Below are 22,129 nucleotides of genomic sequence, written 5' to 3'. Positions count from 1 at the left end.
TTTCCTCATTCTTGCAAAACTTGTACATACTATTATTAGTTGTGTACAATTTTTAATTACCCCTTTCCTTGCCTGGTTAGATATTAACTTATCCCTACAATAACTGGTCATACCAGTTTAGTAAAAAAAAATATAACTGAGCACTGAAAATAATTTCCAATTGCATTTTTTTTTAGCATAGTTAGTGGTCATATACTGATAGATGCTGATATAATTGACAGAGATCCTCCGCCCTCTAACATTGTAGCTTTGTATTGATTGCATAGCTGATTGGTGCAACTTACAATACTGGTGCTACAATGTTATAATTATTCTTCATAACTTTACTTTATTATCCAGTTAATGTAGTGGAAAAAAAATAATGACGATGGTTGAACAACGAACGAATTGGTGACACTTTGGCTTTTGAGTATGAATTTTCTGTGACGCATCTACATTTGTAACCCATTGGGATTTCTGACGTTAGCGGTGACTTTATAAGTACCAGACAATAACAATCTAGGAGAATCTTGAAACATTTATTTAACGGTAAGTTCAGTTTTATTGAATTTGTTTTTGAATTCGTCAATTAATTTAAGTTAAAAATAATGCATATATAAATGTTCACATCTTATTAAACTTTTCTTTTAATCATATATTCATTTTTCCCGATTAAGACAGTAAAAAAACAAGTTAAGCTTTCATCGATAGCAATACTTGACAAAATGCGTAATATTAACAGTAAAACCAATATTAAATTAAACAATTTGGTACATAATTGTTTTTATTTACTTCGTATGTTCCGAAAATACGTTGAATTTAACGGAAGACACTTATCAATTGAAACACTTTTAAGTAATGAGTACTTGAGTGGTTTGTGTCTGTCATATTTGTTTTTAGCGCAATGTTTCGTACATACAATTACACTGTTTTTTTTTGTTTGTTATTTGATGTTTTACATTTTCTCATGTCAATGCCTTTTATAACAAACTATACGATGAGTATATACCACTAGTTGCTTTCACCTTCGTCAGATAGTCTCTGGCATATTTCGCCACAAACCATTTTTCGTTATGGTTTCAAATCAAACTTTGGACAAAAGTCAAATCTACACACACACATGAATCTTGATTATAATAGATAACAAACATGTTAATAAAATATGATTTAAAGAAGGTTTTCCCCATTTAAATATAAAGTATAGGACAAATGAATAAATGCATTATTTACATTTATCTAACACAGTTATAGCAATACAAGTTGTGTACTAGATAATAAGCTGTGGATGTCGTACCGTTTTTTCAATATGATATGTAGGATTAATTTAAGTAACTAAAGGAAGAACTGATGTTAAATTTGTTTGCATTATATTAAAAAGCGGATACGATTTTTCCTCTTATTAGAATTTTCATCAGTTTTCAAGGGGCTTTCCTTAATTTAGTCGTTTTTTTTCAGAAATTAAACATGGATCGAAAAAGAGTATTGTGCCTTGTTTTGTATTTGCTTCCTACATTCAGCAAATCATTTCGATTAGACTATCAGTACGGAGCAATTCTTGATGCTGGGAGTACAAGTACAAAAGTTCATCTATATAGATGGATTCCAAAAACAGTTGAGACTGACTTACCCAAATTTGAAGAGGTTGTTTATAGAAAATTCAAACCAGCGTTAAGTGACTTTGTTGGTGATATTAAAATGATAAGACCTTATCTACGGGAAATTTTCGCTTTGTTGCAACAGTTGATTCCAGAACCTCTTCATGAAAGTACATCGGTATATCTCATGGCGACTGCAGGTAGGACCATTGTTTTATGTTGAATTGTATTCCAACTGACCACAAACATGACCCAGGAAAACCCCCGAATACATACAGAAATAGTTTTTATTACATGTAAACATGTTTCTGCATATAAGAAATTAATCATTATAATTGATATCTAACTCAGTTCATATCCTTTTCTCGCAAGGTGTTTCTGCTATTAAAAAAAACAAAAAAAACCAAAAACATTGTTTCTTTTTACCATGCTATAAATATTATGGTGATGATTGTTAGATCTTAATGTATTTGTTTACAAATTTGATAACAAGTCGGGATTTATTCAAATTTGATAAACTGAACGCCGAGATTCAGTCATAGGTACAATATCAACAATACTGATGTCTGAGAAAGTTCAAAAAGGAAAGTTCTTAATCAAATTGCAAAATCACAGCAAACGAACGGATAACAACTGTCATTAAAGTATTGTCAAGACAAAATACATCGATTTGAAAATTTGTTATAACGAAAACAACTAGGTTTCAAATGACAGAATTTGTGAATGTATAACATGACAGAACAACGCAGCACACTCCAAAAAAGTTCTTTATCTATGAACAAATGGATATAAACTGTAAAGAAAACAAATCAAATGAGACGATTAAAATGTCGCCACGTACAATGATTTAGTGAACATTTCAATTATAAAAAAGATGTGTTATGATTGCCAATGAGACAAATCTTCACTGGAGACCAAATGAAACTGAAATAAAGAACCATAGGTCAACGTAAGGCCTTCAGCAATAAAATAAGCCCATACCACATAGTCAGCTATAAAAGGCCCAAAAAATGACAAGTGTAAAACAATATAAACGAGAAAACTAACCAATTTAAGAAAAAAAATGCGCGGTTTTTTTCAGTCGTGTAAAACTTCTAGCAAATGTATGCACTAGTGTATTGGAACTGTCGCTAGATGCAATACACTGAAGTAACTTCTAGAAAATACAATGCACCAGTGTATTTATTTCGTGTGGAATGATACACTATAAAAAACACAACAGGAAATGTTCCTTGTCCTGATCATTATGTGATATTTGTCTCTGTACTTTACACAAACTTTAACCGACCAATGAATCGTTCACCAAGTAAACAATGGTACATAATTGCAAACATTGCTTAATTAACACGATGTCAGGAAGTTTTATTTTTTTGTTATATTACTGTAACAATTGATGTAAAAAGTCCGTGATGGTTATGTCTGTCCACTGTATTATGTTAGGTTACAGTAAGTTTCCATAAATGAACAAGCATTATCCAGATTAAAATCATACTAAAACCTCATCAATCACAAGTCGCAAACAAATTCTAGCTTTTACAGAGATAACTGCATTGTTTCTGGCATTGAAACCACTTAAAACTAAGTAGAATTAAAGATGAGTTCGCGCCACTAAAAGAAGAAAAAAAAAGATTAAATATATTTTTTAAATAATATTTGGACCTTCAAACGACTTCAAAACATCTGAAGATAAGCTTACTGAAAAACAGAAAAAAATTCGGGATGAATTTAAGGTCGAACTAAGTATACTATTGAAACAATATTGATGTTCCTTCCCCTTTGAAAAAACGAACTAGTATAAACATAAAAGGTTTATTTTTGATTTATGAGTTTGACTCTCTCTCTGGTATCTTTCGTCCCTCTTTTACAGTAGTGAGTACAATTTAAATGCTAAGATAGATACATGGCAAAAAAATGTATCCTTGTTAACCTGGCATCAATTGTTTTCCTTCATAAGAAAATATTATTTGCCCTTGAAGTTTTTACAATGTGTATTATATGTTTAAAGGTTTACGATTCCTTGACGAAGACAGTACTGACAATATTCTAAAGGAAGTGATGTTGTTCATGTCAAACGGAAGTATGAATCCATTTAAGTACCTTGATGGCTATGCAAGAATATTGAGCGGTGAAGAAGAGGCTTTATTCGCCTGGATATCAATAAACTATCTTTACAATATGTTTGATATATCTAAGTAAGTTACTTTCCAATAAAAGTAATGGACAAGATTAAATTGAAGACTTAACTTTTGTACTAAATATATGTCGAATTGGCTCTATTGTTATGACAATCAATGAATATGCTTATAATACGAGCCAAAGTGCTTTAAAGTTAAATCTGTTATTAGTGCGCATAGAAGATTTAATATGGATATCTACTTTAATTCAGTTTCTGAAAGTTTCTTAAGAATAATTTAAATCGATATAGTTAAAACCATAATTTATATTCCCCTCATGTTTTTAATTTGTCTAACTATTTGAAGTGATCTATCTTCATCATGTACGTTTTATTCTCAGTTTGGGAAAAAACGCATTTGTTGATACATTTCAATATCTACAGTTTTAAAAAGAAATAGTACATTTTATATATATTTTACTATTAAAAAAAAAAGAAAAAATCTGCGTTTCCTTAAATGCATGTAACACAATTACAGCTTTTATCGACTTTGTATATATCGATGGTTAAATCTAAAGTTGATGGGATAAGACTATTCCACCTGTCAGTAAAAATAGCTTCATATTCCCCTCTGAAATGTCGGGACTACATCGTGCAACGTTCCGCGCAATAAATGTACACATGGTTTTGAACTCTTTTTTTAATAGCGATAGAAAATCATTATCGTGTTCAAATTTATTAAAAAAACTAAAAAGACTTATAATGAACCTTTTGGTCCGTACTGTTTATCAATGTGTATGTCGTGTTTTAGCAATACAAACAAACGGATAAGAAAAAAAGGGTAGTAAACAAAGCATATAGTATAACATTCATTTTGAATGGCTTCGAGAGATACTAAGATGTGCTCACCCTCGATGAATCATATTTTTCTTGTACAAAACCCTCGTGAAATATGAATATTCTTGAGTGAACAAATCTTCGTATCTTCCTTATAAAAAGACAATACATATACAATATCCTATCGGCTTTTTCCTTTTAAAAAAATCGAGAATAACTATCAGAGTTTATTTACATCTGTAAAGTAATATTAAAACCTTATTCCTTTACGAATTATATCATCTCTAATAATTACAATTTACAAGGTTTTCTATTGAAGTGAAATAAATATCGATAGATTGAACATTTCATTTATTGAAACTGAACATTTTTGTAAAACAGTTGTCTTTTGGGGAGCTCACCTACTCTATACCTCGTTATTAAAGGTTTCTCATGTATATCATTATATTCAGCCATATCCAAAAGTCCAAATGTCTCACAATAACCTTGTTAACTTATTTATCATATAGATGAGAATGGCGCAACGTATGAACAAATCAATTGTTCCGTAGACCCTGGCATATACGCATTGCTTCTCAACTAAGACATTTAAATGTCAGGAAAATTAAGTCATATTTGTTCTGGTAAAAGTTCTAACGATGAAGCTGTCAAAACAAATAAATATTTAAAAGTTCAACATTAAAAATTTGAAAGTCAGTAATTTGTTAAATTAAAGAATTCTGTACTAACATTCTGTGATTTCGTTTGAATATTTAACATTATTTTTATACAGAACTTCTTTTTCTATATTGTTTTCGTACAGAACTCCTAAAGACACTATTGGTATGGTTGAAGTTGGTGGTGGATCAATGCAAATAGCTTTCATTCCCGAAAGACCAATTTACGCGGGTAAACAAGCCGTGATCATAGGTGGTCGGGAATACGATGTATATGCACACAGCTTCCTCTCATATGGCGCCAAATCTATTGGTATGAGGATTGAGGAGTATCTAGTTAGACAGAACATGCAAGCTGTCGTGCTGACGAATCCATGCATGCTCAAAGGTATGCAAAACAAAAACAAATGAAATATAGTTGTATGACTTGGTTAAATAATATTCTTGGTTATTGAATTGCAGATTGATATAAATTAATCCATCACAATCAACATATTATTTGTTTGAAGTGTAAATCCAAAATGATTATGTAACAAATCCGTATTTATCAAAAACAAATATAAGGTTAACAATTCCAAAACCATTGGTGTAATTACTATTCAGTCATGAATATAAAACAATGCTTACTACTCGGAAAGTTATAAACAGGCGTGTTGATCGGTCTACTTCTTTCCGAGGGAATGTAAGATTAACTTGCACGAAATTTGGTTCACTCCCTATACACATCACTAATTTCCGCTAAGCAGATAAAAAAGATATTTGACTCAAATTTGATTTAAACATGTTTGAAACGTTGGACAAAAATATGCAAATAACCTGTTCTGCTGTTGTAAAACTTAAGCTATATAAAATATTATAATTTGAATGGTAAAAAATGAACATTATGTACCTTTTGTACCAAATTTTGTATTTATTTGAAGGTCATTTAAATAGGGTTGCTATTGAATGTATTCCTCGGAGAAACATTTAAATCGTCAAATTAACTCATCATAGATACAAGGACTAAACTTAGTATATACGCCAGACGCGCGTTTCGTCTACAAAAGACTCATCAGTGACGCTCGAATCCAAAAAAGTTAAAAAGGCCAAATAAATTACGAAGTTGAAGAGCAAAGGTTATTAACATAAAGACCATACTATACCATGTAATATATTTATTTGTAGGTGATTCCCATAACGTTACCTCGGAGGGTAAGACTGTTACCATACACGGGGCCAGTAATGCGACTGAATGTGTTCGTATCATAGACACATACTTACCAAAGATCCCAGAGTTTCTGTGTTCTCCGAAACCATGTACAATTGGATCTGTCTACGGACCACCAGTTCACAGGGAAAACTTCTTAGCATTGGGCTCAATATACCTCACAGCAGACGAACTTGGACTTCTCAATGATAACGACATGATGAGACCAGTAGATATGTACCTGATGGCAACAAATTACTGTAGATTGGTAAATAATTTCGTACAAATTAGGATAATTGTATCTTTATACACGAATTTAAATAGTTACCATTATATTTTCAATTGGGTTCTATTAATCTTTAAGAATGAGTGTAAAAAGGGAACTCATTCGTATTTCTTACCCAAATGATCTTCTGTTGACATTCAGATCCTTGAATATCTGTTTCTGTTTAACAGTTCGTATGTTTAATGGATTCCTATTCTAAATGTGCTCTTCTTCTATCTTCTATATGATTCTGACTTTAAAAAAACCCTTTCCAAATTGCCCGTAGGTACATTTTGAATTTGTTTAGTAACTTAGGTTTCAGTCATCTCAGGCAAATGTGACGTTGTAGTTTTTGTCATTTTCTTTTTGTTTTTAGGATCGTCATGGTCATATATCTTTAAACTGTTTCAGATCATACATCTTTGACGTTCAAATATACTCTTTGTTTAGAAAATCATGTTGTGTATAACATTGGGCTAGTGAGCCACTTTAAACAAAATTTTGATTGCCTTTAGTTTTTATTATGTTTTAATTGGCGAGTGCTCCATACGTTCTTTGGTCTTACATCAGTGGAAATATTTTTGGATAACTGATATTGTCATTTTCCGCATTTTTCGGTTTACATGATGATTCCTTTGACATTATTTTTCGGTACCATTTGTCGTGTAATATGGTCTTCGTACATATAGGTTTTGAAAGTCTATGTCTTTCCATTATAAATTTAGGAAATGTTACTCTAATATCCTGCGCCCTTCTTTTTAGTTATATACTGCTTTTCTTAAAGCATTTTTGTTCTAACGCTTGTATTCAGTTATTTCGTATTTCAACATTGGACACTTGTATAAATTCTATTATGAGGCTGACTTCATGCAGGAACTTCTAAGGAAGAAAGATAAAAAGTTAGCAATATCCTTTAACTCTACTTTCCGCTATATAGATGACGTTCTTTCACTAAACAATTCAAAATTTGGTGACGATGTGGAACGCATATATCCCATCGAATTGGAGATAAAGGATACTACAGATACAGTTAAGTCGGCTTCATATCTTGACTTTCATCTAGAAATTGACAATGAGGGTCGGTTGAAGACAAAACTTCACGAAAATAGAGATAATTTCAGATTTCCAATTGTGAACTTTCCATTTCTAAGTAGCAACATTCCAGCAGCACCTGCAAACCGGGTATGCATCTCCAAATTGATACGATATTCCCGTGCTAGAATTTCCTATCACCATTTTCTTGATAGAGGGTTACTGCTCACAAGGAAGCTATTAAACCAAGAGTTAGAAATGGTGAAGTTGAAATCATTCCTTCGTGAATTTTACGAACGCCATCACGAGTTGGTTGACCGTCATGGAATAACCGTTTCACAAAGGATATCGGATATGTTCCTTACGTCGTAACTACAATCCCCTTCCCTTTCATGAATTTGACCTACCGAATTAGACTATTTACCGGATTTGTAATCACATAAGCAACACGACGGGTGACGCATGTGGAGCAGGATCTGCATACCCTTCCGGAGCACCTGAGATCACCCCTAGTTTTTGGTGGGGTTCGTGTTGTTTATTCTTTAGTTTTCTATGTTGTAACATTTGTACTATTGTTTCTTGCAAAGTTGAATGATATGTCTGTCAAATTTTTATTTCCAATGACGTAAATTTAAAACAATATAAGTTTTGTGAACTTTAAGGAGTTCCGCTGAATATCTGTTTCAATATCTGTATTTTTTTTAATCATGGAAATAATTAAAAACAGTTATTCGTGATCACCATGTTCAAAGTGAATTGAATACGTTTCACGATATTCTTGATTAAGCTTCTAAACTCATTAAATTTTCTATACCAAAAGGCCAAAAGATAAAACAATTGGAAATGGGGAATGAATGGTAATCGAGATTGTTTTAACAACTGAATTTTAAAACATGTCTAAGCATAAGTTATGACAACGTGTGTACCCATGGCTGTACCTGATACATCTTTTTTGTCTATTTTGTCGTCTTTGGAAGGAGGTTTTTGAGACAATATTCAACTGCCCCTAATTTATATTCATGTGGTATGGTGGTTAAATCAATATTCAGTTTTACATCTAGCATTGTTACCTTTTTACGCCTTAGACTAAAAAACAACAATAAAACTATTTTATTAAATATTATCAATATCATCTAAATTCTTTATATGTCGTAGAGGAATAATTTTGCTGGAATAATATATTCTTCTAGTTTTTAATTGCATTATCATTATAAAGCACACGTTTTAATATATTGAAATCACGTTTTTTTACTTTAAAATACATCTGAAAGCCCGTTATATCGGTTAAACAGAATCAAGATGTGATTGACGTGTTAAAGTTTATAAGTTATAAAATAATGTTTTAAGGCACTCAAACTTGAATGTCATAGTATTTACAATGATTATTTGTATTCTTTTTCCTTCTAATGTCGTCAAACTTGATTATGACATTTTCCTTCGTAATACTATTGAATCGTGAATTTAAAACATGAAGGAGCAAATATTAGAATCATCTCTTTCAATATTCGTATGACTTGCAAATGTTTGTAATAAGCGACCCAAATTAACCTTAATACATTTCATTTAATTATTGATGAAAGTGCTTTTTGAAAATTCATTGATTTGAAATTGCACTAAATGAGGATACTGGATGTTTACTTTAACCTTGTTTTGTTCTCCAATGATTAAACTCTAAAAGTCAATTTCAGATATTCAAAAGGTACCAGCATGGTATATTAAGACTTCAACTATATTATTCCACATTATCTCTGTTGAGTATTTGATTGATTTTTTTTGATTTTTTGTGTCGAACAGCAAGATATTTATTGATGATGTGTTTGTTTTGCCATCTAATTTTATATCCGATTACAGACAAATCTTGTTAACATTATTCAATTTTTTTTGGAGACTTTTTGAAGATTTTTACTCACATTTATTGTCATAACTAAAAACAGGGGTAAACAACATTAATGCGAGAAATGAAAATAAATAAAAGAGAAAATCATCAGTTAATACACACACCTCCAACACAAAACGTTATTTGATAATAATTTGATCATGTAGCAGGGATTAAACATTGCATCTTGAGAGATGCATGTATATAACGAATATGTATCTATTATTGGATGGCGAAGACAAAAAATAGAGCAGATAGCATGACGGGTATTAAAGAACAATACTAGTCCAGAAATTGTAACGTTATCTAAGCAGCTTGTCGAAATAAGCTCCTTCTAAAAACAGGTCCTTTTTGTTAAATATAAAAGATACAAATTAGAAAAAAAATAATAATATATAAAATTACACAAGCTATGAACCCATTAAAGTCAAGCATACTGTACTTATATAAGGTGCAATTTCAATGGAAACTATGAATGACACAACTTCTGAATAAAATGTGCATACTTCGTGAAAATATTACGTTACAAGTATTAATACTATCGGGCATCGATCAAATCGAAAGGAAACATCAACATCGCGATATATCTAACACATTGCGATCCAGATGCATTTGAATTCTATTGTATTTCTTTTGTCTTGCATTTTAAAATATAAAATATCTCTAGGTTCATTTGATGAACATTTTATATATGAAGCCAAGACCACTACATTTAAAAACTATTGCATCAATAACGAAGTAAGAAATCTACATATTCCCTAACAATGTATGGTTCCGGCGGCTTTATCAGTTGTTTTTGTTTTATTGCGTGCAAGTTTTTAGTTCGATTCGGTTTTTGTTGTATTTCAAAGAAATAATAAAAAAAAGATCAAGATTGACAGTTTACGAATAATTTGGGTATTATATTATAGTCCAATATTACAATTTCAATGTTCATTGTTTTGCGAGAACGTCTTTTTACCTATTGACTTTAACATCAACAGTTGTTTGTATTACTTAATGACGTGCTCAATTTTATTAGTGATAAGTTCTATCGATCTAAAAAGTTTAACATTATACAGTGTTATTTTACCATATTGGTTCTCTTTTCAGACTCTAGATGAAGCTGCAGCTAAATTTAACATCCCTACAAGATGGGCTTCGTTTGATTGTCAGAATGGCCTATACATTCCTAAACTACTGAAAGCTTTGGGCTTTAACATGGAAACAGAAAACATATTTGCGAAGAGGAAGCTGGACGGTGTTAAGATAGGTATGTAAATAACCATGTTAAAGAAAACAATAACAACACATGTTAATTTCAAATAAGCTTTAACTAGGAAAACTACATTGAGTTGTTTGTTTATTGATTCATTATGTACTGCTAACAAAATCAGACTGTCATCTTCAAACAAAAAACGTGCATTGTTAGCTTCCACGTGAAGTTTGGTAAAAAACATTGATCAGTTTAGTTTAGGGGAAATCATAGTTGAGGCTTCAAGCTAGAGATCTCAGAGTTTATAATTCGATTCTGACGGAATGTCGCTACGTATTTAAAATATTGTCAGTACTACTATACGGTTAATCTCAATCACGGACCTTACTCCAGTTCTGAAATGGTCCAGTGTATATAACAATTTACATGCAAATCGATTGTAATGTAATCAACAATTGGTTTAACGTCAGCCTGATTGTTCTTACATCAAACGAGGCAATATAAATCATATGACAGTTGTGAACCATTCGTTTGATGTGTTTAATCTTTTAATTTGGTCATTTGATTAGAGATTTTATGTTTTGGATTTTACTCTAAGATGAGTTTTTTTTGTTATTTTATTACTTTTTTTCATAACAGGATTTCTAAACCCTTTATACGATGGTCAGTGTTTTACTAAAAAATCATTTCAGTACATTTTGAAAAGACAATTGTAATTAAAATGAGTTTGAATGTCTATTGTATAAGTTCGGAGGATAACTCGCACGCTAGTAATTACTTATAATCCATACTCAATTAGTTACTTTCTATAAATACGTCAATTATCAATATTTATTTTGATGTAATGATCCTTAAACTTTTGACGTATACCTGTTGAGTAAGCTTTTGTTTCAAAGTAAATCGTAAATAGACCGACGTGTTGTTCAACATACACGAAAGGATGGCGGATTAATTAGGGATACATAATCAGTCTATGTTGTAAGTTAATCACGTTATGTTTGAGTTTCAGACATGTATTAAAACTGAGAAAGTTTTCTAAATTTATGTGCTGAGTAAATAAATTGCGTCATAAGCGACCACTAATGAGTGTCGTAGATGTAGTAAAACATGGGACATCAACTAAAATTAAATTATCTAGCTTCAACCGCAGCTAGAATTTCTGTGAACTCGATAATGAACATTGAAAATACAACTTGTCATACATCAGTTTTATATCTTAATTTGTTGAATTACAGCTCCGGGTATGGTACGACGCTATTTTTGGCATCGGTTATTAGAACTTTAATTAACAGATCATTAAACATAGATTAGGCAGTTAAAGGTCAATTTAGCAAATTTCAAACAAATTTCGACAATAGAAACGCTTTCATTACAATTATAAAATGGCATTAAAAACAGTTAGTAATGTTTAATAATTGCTATGTATGTCACTTTAATATAATTTTTAAATTTATGCAAATTAGTGTAAATAGACATAAGATGTGGTATGAGTGTTAATATGACAACTCTCAATCAAAGTAGCAATTTGTAAAAGTAAGCCATCATGGGGTCAAGGTACGGTCTTCAACACGGAACCTAGGCTCACACCGAAAAGCAAATATCATCATTTGTGTTTTTGGTTCTTACGTTGAGTTGAGTACTTTTAGATACCATACTACTGTACCTCTTAAACTTTATTCAATTGTCTTTTTTGTTGTATTTGTACAGGCTGGAGTATCGGTGCAATTCTCTACGAGGAGGAGAAGAGTTACTACACCTTCAATGCCGATGCCAAACTATTATTCAATTAAATTGCATTGTATTGTACCTTACACTGCAATGGAAGGAAATTGTTGAATTGTCCTGTTTTATAATGCTCAGTTATGTACAGTTCTAATATTCAAAATCAACGAACAGATGCTCTGACCAGATATAGATATTGACAAATCTTGGTAATTGAAAGTACGATATAAGACAATTAACGTTACTAATGAAAAGTTAACAAGAACATAATTGAGTAAAAGGACCACGAAATTTATGACGCAATGTATATTTTGTAAATAAAGCAATGTTTCCTTTCCTATTATATTACTTTAACAACATTAATATAAAAAAAATCAGAAAATTATGGTAAATGATGATGAGAGTTTTGAAAATGTTGTAGCAACGCTTCAGTTGACTTTCATTATCTTAAATTGAACTCAACTAACCATTATGATGGTCTGATACGCAGACAAAATTGGCAATAAGAAAATTTCTGTTCATAGCAAGGACCTTTCTTGTGTTCAGATGTATCATTCTGTAGAAAATGGTTAACGTACTACTTGTTTGGTTTGATTTATTGTCAAAGTCAAATCTATATCATACACTCTTAATATGTACACCTATATAAAGGAATCAAACACTTTTAGAATTTAACTTTTTCTTAACCTGGATTTTGGGTTCGTATACTGTAAGAAAGTAATTTATGAAGAAAAAATCAAATGGTGGTGCATGTCTTATTTTTAGCTACGGTTATTTAAAAGGATTCAGCTTTCATGAGTTTCACATTTTACCTCAAATATTACCCATTTTTTGGCTATTATCATGAAATAAAAATCAGTTTTACAATTAAACTGTCACTTAATATGAGAGTGGCAAATCTAAATAAATTTAACTTTAGAAAAGTATTTCAATAAAGGCAACAGTAGTATACCGCAGTTCAAACTCATAAATCAATGGACAAAAAAAACAAAATCGGGATAACAAACTAAAACCGAGGGAAACGCATTAAATATAAGAGAAGAACAACGACACAACACTAAAATGTAACACGCACAGAAACGGACCAAACATCAGAGAAAAAAAACATTATTAGAAATAATATATGCTTGTCTCTAATGCTCAACTTCGTAATTTTTATTTTATAATTATTTTTTTTGGATTCGAGCGTCATGATGAGTTTGTTTGTAGACGAAACGCGCGTTTAGCGTAAATATAAAATTTAATCCTGGTATTTTTTTATGAGTTTATTTACGTGTGAAGTTGATAATGCTGTTAAGAACAAATGCACATTATTTCGAGCTAAAAGGGAAGTTTCAAGTTAAATTCTCTTAAGCATTCTGAAAAGAAGAAAAAAAAACATTGTTATAGGATGTACACATTTTTGGGAAATAATTTCTTTGAATGCCTCATCCATTTTCTCAATAATTTGGCTGATGTTACTGACCGGATTTTAAAATTTTATTATTAAAAATTTACTTTATATTGCAAGTACACATTTTTGACAGAGTTACGTTTAATTTTGATATTTTCGAACTTTATTAATTTTCCTACTTGCATCATATGTTATGTAAAAGAGGGACGAAAGATACCAGAGGGACAGTCAAACTCAAAGTTCAACAATAAACTGACAACGGCATGGCTAATAAAGAAAAAGACAAACAGTAAAAATAGTACAGAAGACACAACATAGAAAACTAAAGTCTAAGCAACACGAACCCCACCAAAAACTTGGGGTGAACACGGGTGCTCCGGAAAATAAAAAGATCCTGCTTCACATGTGGCACCCATCGTGTTGCTCATGTCATTACAAACCTAGTAAACGTTTTGCGTAAACGTACTTAAACAATGAACATTTACGTCATACAACCAACAAACTTTTACATAAGCTTAAACACAGACATACCAGATGATATTATGAATTGTAACGAACGTTAAAGTATAGCCAAAAAAAAGTCATAAAAATAATGAACTCCGTAGAAATGTCAAAACTGAAAGTCTCTAATCAAATGGCAAAATCAAAGGCTGTAACACATCATCGAATGGATAACAATGTCATATTCCTGACTTTGAACAGGTATTTTCATTTGTAGAAATTGGTGGATTAAACCTGGTTTTATGGCTAGCTTAATATTTCACTTATATATGAAAATCGCATCAAATTCCATTATATTGACAACGATGCGTGAACAAAACAAACAGACACAATAGGTCAAATGTAAAAAATATAGCAACCAACGTTGTGTTATATTCTCTCAATCACTAAAAAATGGCATATATCAGCAAACATTTAAGGCAAGAATACACAAATTTACCATAGTACACTAACACAATGACACAATTACAAAGAGCTATGTCATACATGTACATGTAACAGAGAAAAAAAATCATATAGATATAGCACAGAGCAAAAATTGAAAGACAAGAATACAATTATATCATAAACAATAATAACAGAAAATATAAGTACCACAAGTATCTTAATAAAGCCTCGTATAAACTCATTTATGAAAACAATTGGTGAATTGTCTTAGTGTTAGGGGTATTATTTTATATCAACTTGGATAAGACAACATTTACATTAACAACTGACAACTAACAACTCGAAACCCTGTATCGTTCGTTAGTCTTTTAATTGGAAACAATTTAAGATTAGTAGTTTATTATAGAATAAGACGTATAATTTTGTAATTATGTTTTGTTTACAATAGACTTCGATAAACGAAATGTCATTGTTGAATAAATCACTTCGATACAGCTACGAAACCTGACAATTTTAACAGATTAATATATACGATAGACATCACGTTCCGGAATAATTGAACAATACTCTTTATTACACATGGTATTTCATTCCAATAAATAAAAGTGGTAAAGTCTTTTTGGTGATACAGTATTTTCTTTATAACACATGGTATATCATTCCAAAAAATAATGTGATAAAGTGTTTTTGGTGATGCAGTATTATCTTTATACACATGGTATTTCATTCCTATAAATAAAGTGTTAAGTCTTTCTGATGATGCATTATTATATATAAGAGCCACTTACTTATTCCTCAGAAGTACTACTAAGGAGACATACGTTTGTCGGAATAATAGCGGATGGGAATCAATATTTACAGTAATTGCACTATCGTAAATATATTCACACGTTATATTTCATTTACACAGGCACCACCTACAACCTTATTATTTATTCATAGAAATTTCAACTTTATGTCGAGATAAGCTAATAACGAAAAGATAAGAGTTTCACCAAAGTATTGTGAAGCATGTTTCTATCCCTAGCGAGACTTTAATAGCCTAATCAAGTATATAGTCATGGCAAAAAAGTGAATAACTTAATCACGCATGTAGGAACGTATTCTCATGTTGAAATGTTATTTCTTGGAGAACAACAGTATTTCGAACCCATAGTTTTATTTTTAAGATGTTAGATAACGAACTTGAAGCTATATTTCAGAATTTTCATTTGCACTTTTTAAATTCATGTTTTTGGCTAAAAAAAGGTTATGGATGAAGACAATATAAGGACAAAATCAATATATGAGTGAATTCAAAATATTTCAATTCAATATTTCTGATATTAACATTTGGATAGAAATATATTCCGCTTTATCGCACTTTCCCGGCCAAAAGGGCCCAAAGGGCCAAGTGAGCTTTTCTCATCACTTTGCGTCCGGCGTCGTCTGTTAACTTTTACAATAAATTTCTCATCTGAAACTACTGGGCCAAATTAAACCAAAGTTGGCCAAAATCATCATTAGGATATCTAGTTTAAAATATGTGTCCGATGACCCGGCAAACCCTACAAGATGGCCGCTATGGCTAAAAATAGAACATATGGGTAAAATGCAGTTTTTGGCTTATAACTGAAAAACCAAAGCAGTTAGAGCAAATTGATATGTGGTAAAATTTTAAACAGGTCAATATCTATCTACCCTGAAATTTTCAGATAAATCGGATAACCCGTTGTTGGGTTGCTGCCCCACAATTAGTAATTTTAAGGAAATTTGGCTGTTTTTGGTTATTATCTTGAATATTATTATAGATAGAGATGAACTGTAAACAGCTATAATGTTCAACAAAATATGATTAACAAATAAGTCAACATGACCGAAATGGTCAGTTGACCCCTTTAGGGGTTATTGACCTTTATAGTCAATTGTTAACCATTTTTCGTAAATCTTAGTAATCTTTTACAAAAAATCTTCTCCTCTGAAACTACTGGGCCAAATCCAACCAAACTTGGCCACAATCATCTGTGAGGTATTTAATTTGAAAAATGTGTCCAGTGACCCTGCCATCCAACCAAGATGACCGCCATGGCTAAAATAGAACATAGGGGTAATATGCAGTTTTTGGCTTAAAACATAAAAACCAAAGCATTTAGAGCAGATCTGACATTGGGTAAAATTGTTTATCAGGTCAAGATTTATCTGCTCTGAAATTTCGGATGAATCGGACTACCCGTTGTTTGGTTGCTGATCATCAATTGTTAGTTTTAAGGAATTTTTGCTGTTTTTGGTTATTATCTTGAATATTATTACAGATAGAGATAAACTGTAAACAGCAATAATGTTCATCAAAGTAAGATTTACAAATAAGTCAAAATTACTAAAATGGTCAATTGACCCCCTAAGGAGTTATTGTCCTTTATAGTCAATTTTTAACAATTTTCATAAAATTTATAAATTTTTACTAACATTTTCCATTGAAACTACTGGGCCAAGTTTATTATAGATAGAGATAATTTTAAGCAGCAAGAATGTTCAGTAAAGTAAGATGTACATCGGGGCCTTTTATAGCTGACTATATGCGGTATGGGCTTTGCTCATTGTTGAAGGCCGGACGGTGACCTATAATTGTTAATGTTTGTGTCATTTTGGTCTTTTGTGGATAGTTGTCTCATTGGCAATCATACCACATCTTCTTTGTTATATAAACACATCCCAATCACCAAAACACAATTTTGTCATTAATCCATCTTCTTCCTTTGTTTAATATTTAAAAAGACCAAGGTGAGCGACAGAGGCTCTTTAGAGCCTCTAGTTTTATTTAAATTTTATAAATGCCAATATGCTATTTATCCAAATAAACATGCTAGGGTGGTCTGTTATAAATGTATCGTGCGGATATCAATTATTATCGTGTAGAGCATTCGAATAGGCAAAGGTATATACTAGAACGTTCAACAAAATAAACCATTTTAGGAAAAAGAACTTTAATACAATGATAAGTAGTGTATCCTGCGTGAAAAACCTAGGTGTATACTTTGATCAACATCTTACGATGGAAAGACAAGTTTCTGCCATAGTAAAATCTTGTCATTTTCACATCAATAACATTGGACGCATTCGCAGCTTTAGCGAACAGTGCAGTAACATTCAGACTTGATTATGGTAATATTCTGCTGAACGGTATTAACAAGACTACGATGAACAGATAACATACAAAAAGGTACTGAATACAGCAGCACATTTTATCATCAGGACAAGAAAACATGAACATATTACGCCGATGCTTGTCGATAACAATACAGACCACATTTATTTTATTTTTTGTATACTAGTACCTTTTTAGGATATTTGCTTATTTTGCATGCTTTAAACCTACATTGTAGATTGCTTTTTTTTTTAATTTGTTGTTCTTCAATGAATTACTAGGTGAAGTATTTATTTTGTATACCATCGCCATTTCGTATAATTAATTTAGAATGTTGTACCATCAACGAAACCTCATCAACAAAGACCTTCTCTTTTCATAATTAACAATTTCGTACAACACGGACGAACAGCATACACACGTATGGACTGCATGCATAACATTATAATTATTATACTATTTCGTAAGATAAGTCATTTAAACTTTGTACACATGTACCAGCACTATTTTTGTATGTTCTTTGTATCCGCTTCTAACTTTATAAGAAAACAATAACATGTAGCTACCCAAAGTATAATAAAATGTCTTATATTTTCATATGTATCACCGTTCCATTTCATGATGTAAAGAATTTCATAAAATATTTGAACGTAGGTTTTTCAAAACTTTATATTATATTTTATAGCAAAATGTCTTGCAGTTCTCGTAGTTACCTAGTTGGCAGTATTACGAAATTACCGCATTTATTTCCTAAGTAACTATTTTTTATATTGACCTTAATCAATTTTCAGCTCTAAAAATACGAGGTTGATTAAACAAAAATAAAGCAATTATCTGCATCTGATTTTATAACCGTCAAATGCTATTTTGCCTGGAAAAGCTTCGAAAAGGGACACTAGCTTATATATGTAATTAAGAAGAAGCCATGACATGTCATGTTTGCATAAATACATTGCACCTTATGTGACTAATCAAGGACCTTGCTACGCATGGAAGTATTGACGTCAATATATTGCATTTACATTTTAATACTTTTTGATTCATTTGCATTCATGATCTAACTTAAAGCTTGAAGTCACGTGTCGATATTCCAGATGGCACGTGTATCAATTAATATTCAATCAAATAGTGTTTAACTGATTTTTATAGATTGTTCTTATGTTGTACTGGTGCAACACTATTCTAGAATAGGGGAGAGTTTGGCGCCCACTAACATGTTAACCCCGACTTATTCCCTAGGGGTCTGTTAGCTTCATACTCAGGAGACTGTGATTTAGTTGTTGCGGTGTAATGTATTTGTTTTTCGTTTAACTTCGTTATTTTGTGCATAAATTATTACTTGAGTTTTTCTAGTTTGAATTGTATTGCATTTGTCATTTCGGGACATTTTATCGCTGACTAAATGTATGGGGAACAATCTTTGTTCAGTGTGAAAAGTAAAATCACAAAAATACTGAACTCAGAGGAAAATCAATTTGGAAAGTCCATAATCACATGGCTAAATCAAAAAACAAAACGCATAAAAAACGAATGGACAAGAACTGTCATATTCCTGACTTGGTACAAGCATTTTAAAATGTAGAAAATGGTGGATTAAACCTGGTTCTATAGCGCTAACCCTCTCACTTTAATAACAGTCTCATCAAATTCCGCTACATTTACATGATGCGTTAAATAAACAGTCACAATTAATAAAATAGTCAAAATATGGTACATCAGTCATCATCGTATAACAATTTTAAAAGGAACAATTTAACAGGACACAAAAACATCTACTATCTACGAACACATGGATTGATTTGAGTGTCTGACGTCAGAAAAATTATAAACGTCACATAAATTTGTCGTTCAATGTGTATACAAACAATTTATAAAATTTACATAGGCAATGTACGCATACAGGGTTAAAAAATCAAAAGTATGTAAGAATAAATTATAGAAATAGACCGAGATACAAAAAAAAAAGGATGTACGATAAACTATAGTTGTTGATTCATGTGTTATTGGTCTCGTTGTGAACATGTGAAGAGTTGTCTTATTGGCAATCGTACCGCATCTTCTTTTTATAGTTGACTGTTTTTCTTTTTACTATCATATACATGCATACTCTTCTCTTGATTCGGTAGTGACAATAAAATTGAGAATGGAAATGGGAACTGTATCAAAGAGACAACAGCCCGACCATAGAAACTAACAACAGCAGAAGGTCACCAACAGGTCTTCAATGTAGCGAAAAATTCCCGAAACCCGGAGGCGTCCTTCAGCTGGCCCCTATACATATATATACTAGTTCAGTGATAATGAACGCCATACTAATTTCCAAATTGTACACAAGAAACTAAAATTAAAATAATACAAGATTAACAAAGGCCAGAGGCTCCTGACTTGGGACAGGCGCAAAAATGCGGCGGGGTTAAACATGTTTGTGAGATCTCAACCCTCCACCTCTACCTTTAGCCAATGTAGAAAAGTAAACGCATACCAATACGCACTTTAAAATTCAGTTCAAGAGAAGTCCGAGTCTGATGTCACAAGATAATACCTAAGAAAAAAACCAAAATGACAAAAATACATAAATAGCAACAGACTACTAGCAGTTAACTGACATGCCAGTTCCAGACTTCAATTAAACTGACTGAAAGATTACGATTTCATCATATGAACATCAGGCACAATTCTTCCCGTTAGGGGTTTAGTATCATACCATCATAACATATATGAGAAGAACATAACCCGTGTCATGCCAACAACTGGTTTTGAATAAATGGTTTACTAGTAGTTCCGATGCAAAGACCCTATAAGTGAATCAATATTAACGTCAAAATATGCAATCTTTAAAGACCTGACAACAGTAGCGTAACTATATCCTTCTTAATAAGTCTATTTAAAGGTTTTGTTAGCTTCTGAGGTGAATACTGACACCTCTGTGCTTCATAAAGAATATTTCCATAAAAAAATAGATGTGAAATACCTGAACGTACAAGAAGTCTTCATGTGGAGCTATATTTCCGAATGATGTCCTTATACCGATGATAAAATTTATTAAATGTTTTGACTAGTTTATGATATCGAAAACCCTGGTGTAATAATTTTTCAGTAATACATAAATTGCTCTCGTTAAAATCGAAAACATTGTTACAAACACGAGCGAATCCTCCAAGTTGAGATATATAAACACCGTAAGATGGTGACAAGGGAACGTCACCATCTAAAAATGGATAATTAACGATAGGAAATGAAAAGCCATCTCTTTTATCATAAATTTTAGTATTCAGCTTTCCGTTAGTGATATAAATATCAAGATCGAGGCAAGGTCAGCAGTTCCGTTAGTGATATAAATATCAAGATCGAGGAAAGGGTAGTGGTCATTGTTAGTATAAGCTTTATTATATAGATTATATAATGTATAATAGATTACTGGCTTTACAAGTTTGACTTAAGGCATTTCTAAATAAGGTCAATCCAGAAAAGCTCTTTAAATAAAAAAAGTGTATATCCATTTAATGACATTATTGTTTGCTGTTAAACATTTCTGAATATAAGAAACCCTCGAACCACATTATTTCAAGTAGTGAAAAACGCGATGGTGTCAGTACATTGTAGCTTAATGTGTTGATTTCTTTAAAAAAACACAACTTTAACCAAAGGTTTATGGGTGAGAAGGTAAAGAATTAATCTCGTAGTAAATGCAATTCTACTCGTCAGTTCGTTCATCACAATATTCTACTCTGGACAACGTTCCAAAATATTGACAAACTAACCCAATATTCAGTTTGATAGAATTTCATTGTTTTCTCACTTGTTAGAGGTATATCCTTCCGCTTCCAGATGTAAGCAGTAGATTTAATTAATAATGTAGTATTCTACCATTCGTATGCTAAACCTTCAAAACAAGAGTAAATCAGATTTACTCCTACCTAAATGGAAACATACGTCGCGCTTCAAAAAAGATTGATGTCGTTAAATGAATTACAAGCATCTATTCAAATTGTTTGACACTAAAATGTCATAAGTTTAACTTAATTTACACGAGGATGTTTTTTTTGTTTTCGAAGTGTTAAAAAAATAGAGATCGATTAAACAGTTTTTACTGTGTTTGATACAAATCATGTCGCTGGTTGAAATTAAACAGAGACCATTAAAACATCAACTCAATTTTATCTACTACTTACAACATGTATATAATATCAAATACCTTACATTGCATAGATACATTTGTATGTCTTAACGAATGCGCAAACATCGTCTATTGCTGACATATATTGGAA

The 22,129-nt window shown here is 31.5% G+C and overlaps 1 protein-coding gene across 1 annotated transcript; it reads left to right on the top strand.

The window, feature by feature from the left end:
• The first annotated feature begins 281 nt into the window (after positions 1-281).
• On the top strand, positions 282-13,120 carry LOC134696764 (ectonucleoside triphosphate diphosphohydrolase 1-like). The gene is made up of 7 exons (XM_063558700.1): positions 282-528; positions 1,435-1,774; positions 3,580-3,766; positions 5,327-5,568; positions 6,345-6,634; positions 10,632-10,791; positions 12,442-13,120. Exons 2-7 carry the CDS (start codon positions 1,444-1,446, stop codon positions 12,522-12,524), a joined length of 1,293 nt encoding a protein of 430 aa, XP_063414770.1. The 5' UTR covers positions 282-528; positions 1,435-1,443; the 3' UTR covers positions 12,525-13,120.
• Positions 13,121-22,129: the final 9,009 nt, after the last annotated feature.

Source organism: Mytilus trossulus, chromosome 14, assembly GCF_036588685.1.
Source record: "Mytilus trossulus isolate FHL-02 chromosome 14, PNRI_Mtr1.1.1.hap1, whole genome shotgun sequence".
NCBI lineage: Eukaryota > Metazoa > Mollusca > Bivalvia > Mytilida > Mytilidae > Mytilus > Mytilus trossulus.
Note: the sequence above shows the minus strand (reverse complement) of the source record. Positions and strands in the feature narration are given on the sequence as shown.

Bases quoted from the DNA above. Each gene is read 5' to 3' on its own strand.
- LOC134696764 (XM_063558700.1), top strand. From the start codon at position 1,444: ATGGATCGAAAAAGAGTATTGTGCCTTGTTTTGTATTTGCTTCCTACA. The intron at 1,775-3,579 runs GTAGGACCATTG...ATATGTTTAAAG, and splicing joins ATATCTCATGGCGACTGCAG to GTTTACGATTCCTTGACGAA. The intron at 5,569-6,344 runs GTATGCAAAACA...ATTTATTTGTAG, and splicing joins GAATCCATGCATGCTCAAAG to GTGATTCCCATAACGTTACC.